The sequence below is a fragment of the Nansenia antarctica genome (genome assembly GCF_963989245.1).
Source record: "Nansenia antarctica genome assembly, chromosome: 9".
NCBI classification, from domain to species: Eukaryota; Metazoa; Chordata; class Actinopteri; order Argentiniformes; family Microstomatidae; genus Nansenia; species Nansenia antarctica.
In genome coordinates, this window is record NC_137679.1 from 38,769,477 (window position 1) to 38,771,976 (window position 2,500).

A 2,500-nucleotide genomic window follows, 5' to 3' on the forward strand; every position below is an offset into this window, starting at 1 on the left:
CACAGGAGGCGGCCATGGTACAGATCCCTCTTGATCTGCAGGAAGACGAGATATCTGCAGAGGAACACACACACAACTATAAACACACACACACACACACACACACACACACAACCATGTATCCATAGATATCTGCAGAGGAACACACACACAACTATAAACACACACACACACACAACCATGTATCCATGGATATCTGCAGAGGAACACACACACAACAAAGTCAGTGTTGCGGATATCTCGTGGGAGAGAGTTCCAGAGACGGGGGGCAGAGTGACTGAAGGCTCTAGACCCCATAGTGGTCAGGCGGGCAGACGGTATAGTGAGTCTCCTTAGATATCTGCAGAGGAACACACACACAACCAAGTCTCCTTAGGTTCACCTGAACAGCCGTAGACTTCATTGACATGCTGTTTCCTGTCTTCTCTACTGTCTGTCTGTCTGTCCTGTTCTCAGCCTCCTCACTGTTCAGTATTCCGTGTGGAGTGTCCTCATAGATCGTTGTGGTGGACGTACACGCACACACGCACACACACACACACACACACACACACACACACACACACAGACACAGACACAGACACAGACACACACACACACACACACACACACACACAGACACACACACACACACACACACACACACACACAAACACGTACACACAGACGTTGGCTTGACTTTGGAGAAAGGTTCAGGTGATGAGTGTGGGAAAATAAGGGCCTGAGGCTTAGTAGTGCTGGAGTGTGTGTGTGACTGTGAGTGTGTGTGTGTGACTGTGAGTGTGTGTGTGTGTCTCTGTGTGTCTGTGAGTGTAGGTGTGTGTGTCTCTCTGTGTGGGTGAGTGTGTGTGTGTGTGTGTGTGTGACTGTGAGTGTGTGTGTGACTGTGAGTGTGTGTGTGTGTCTCTATGTGTCTGTGAGTGTAGGTGTGTGTGTCTCTCTGTGTGGGTGTGGGTGTGTGTGTGTGTGTCTGTGAGTGTGTGTGTGTCTCTCTGTGTGGGTGTGTGTGTGTGTGTGTGTGTGTGTCTCTCTGTGTGGGTGTGTGTGTGTGTGTCTCTGTGTGTGTGTGTGTCTGTGAGTGTGTGTGTGTGTGTCTGTGAGTGTAGGTGTGTGTGTCTCTCTGTGTGTGTGTGGGTGTGTGTGTGTGTGTGTGTCTGTCAGTGTGTGTGTCTGTGAGTGTGTGTGTGTGTGTGTGTGTCTCTCTGTGTGGGTGTGTGTGTCTCTGTGTGGGTGTGTGGGTGTGAGTGTGTGTGTGTGTGTCTCTCTCTTTCTCTGTGTGTGTGTGTGTGTGTGTGTGTGTGTGTCTCTCTCTCTCTCTGTGTGTGTGTCTGTGTGTGTGTGTGTGTGTGTCTGGCCTAAAGGCCCAGGTGGCCAGTCAGCCAGAACGGAGACATTCCAGAGACACGTGGGACTTCACCTCCGCCTCTCTCTCTCTTCACCTCCGCCTCTCTCTCTCTCTCTCTGCTGTCTCCTCCTTTAATTGGAGGCCTTATCTCTCAACCTGACTGCACTTTGTACTGAAGAACACCGCCCCCACCCCCCTCCCCTTACACTCACACACTCACACACTCAAATTCATTCACATTCATTCATTACAATAACTCTCTGCTGTAGGGAAAGTTGATAAGCTATGAACCCCACAAAACTCATTTGAGTCAAACAGACTCCTGAGTCCATCAGGATGACAAACTTAATCCTGTTTTTGTCCCCCCCCGCCCCCGCCCCAGCCCCCCCGCCCAAACTCGACACTGCCAAAACAAATAAACTAACTGTAAAAAAAAAATAGAAAACACAAAAAAACCAGAACATTATCCTCGAAAAAGCCCGAAGCCCGCTGGGGTAGGTTTTAAACAAATGAATAATAAAGAAGACTTTGGCTGGGGGGCAGCTGTGTGAGTGCAGGCAGCAGGTGTGTATCGACCGGAGATGAGAAGGGCAGTTTTGATGGATGCTGAGATGGACGCAGGCGTGGAGAGAGGACATCAGCAGGTGGATCAGGTTGGTTATAAGCATTACGCTGCCACCCATGTCCTTCACTTTGTCTAACTGCAGTGTACTGACTACCATATACAGTGTCTCTGTCTCTGTCTGTCTCTCTCTGTCTCTCTCTCTCTCTCTCTGTCTGTCTGTCTCTCTCTGTCTCTGTCTGTGTCTCTCTCTACCCCCCCTCTCTCTACCCTCCCCCTCTCTCTCTCTACCCCCCCTTTCTCTCTCTCTCTCTCTCTCTCTCTCTGTCTCTCTACTCCACCCCCCTTTCTTTCTCTCTCTCTGATGAATACATGGAAAACCAAATTTTCCGTCTCATTTTCTCCTCTCCCACTCTATACATCCATCTCTCTCTCTCTCTCTCTCTCTCTCTCTCTCTCTCTCTCTCTCTCTCTCTCTCTCTCTCTCTCTCTCTCTCTCTCTCTCTCTCTCTCTCTCTCTCTCTCTCTCTCTCTCTCTCTCTCTCTCTCTCTCTCTCTCTCTCTCTCTCTCTCTCTCTCTCTCTCTCTCTCTC

At 49.8% G+C, this 2,500-nt stretch overlaps 1 protein-coding gene across 2 annotated transcripts in view; it reads right to left on the minus strand.

The window, feature by feature from the left end:
* The window catches only part of LOC308165107 (FERM domain-containing protein 5-like), a gene marked incomplete at both ends in the record, with an annotated part of 97,899 nt that overhangs the window by 15,633 nt on the left and 79,766 nt on the right, over window positions 1-2,500 (minus strand). For both annotated transcript variants that reach the window (XM_080539210.1, XM_080539209.1), the window contains one exon: window positions 1-54. This exon is cut by the window's left edge and continues 44 nt beyond it. In XM_080539210.1, the coding sequence (XP_080395336.1) occupies window positions 1-54 (54 nt within the window). The remainder of the gene's footprint in view (window positions 55-2,500) is intronic.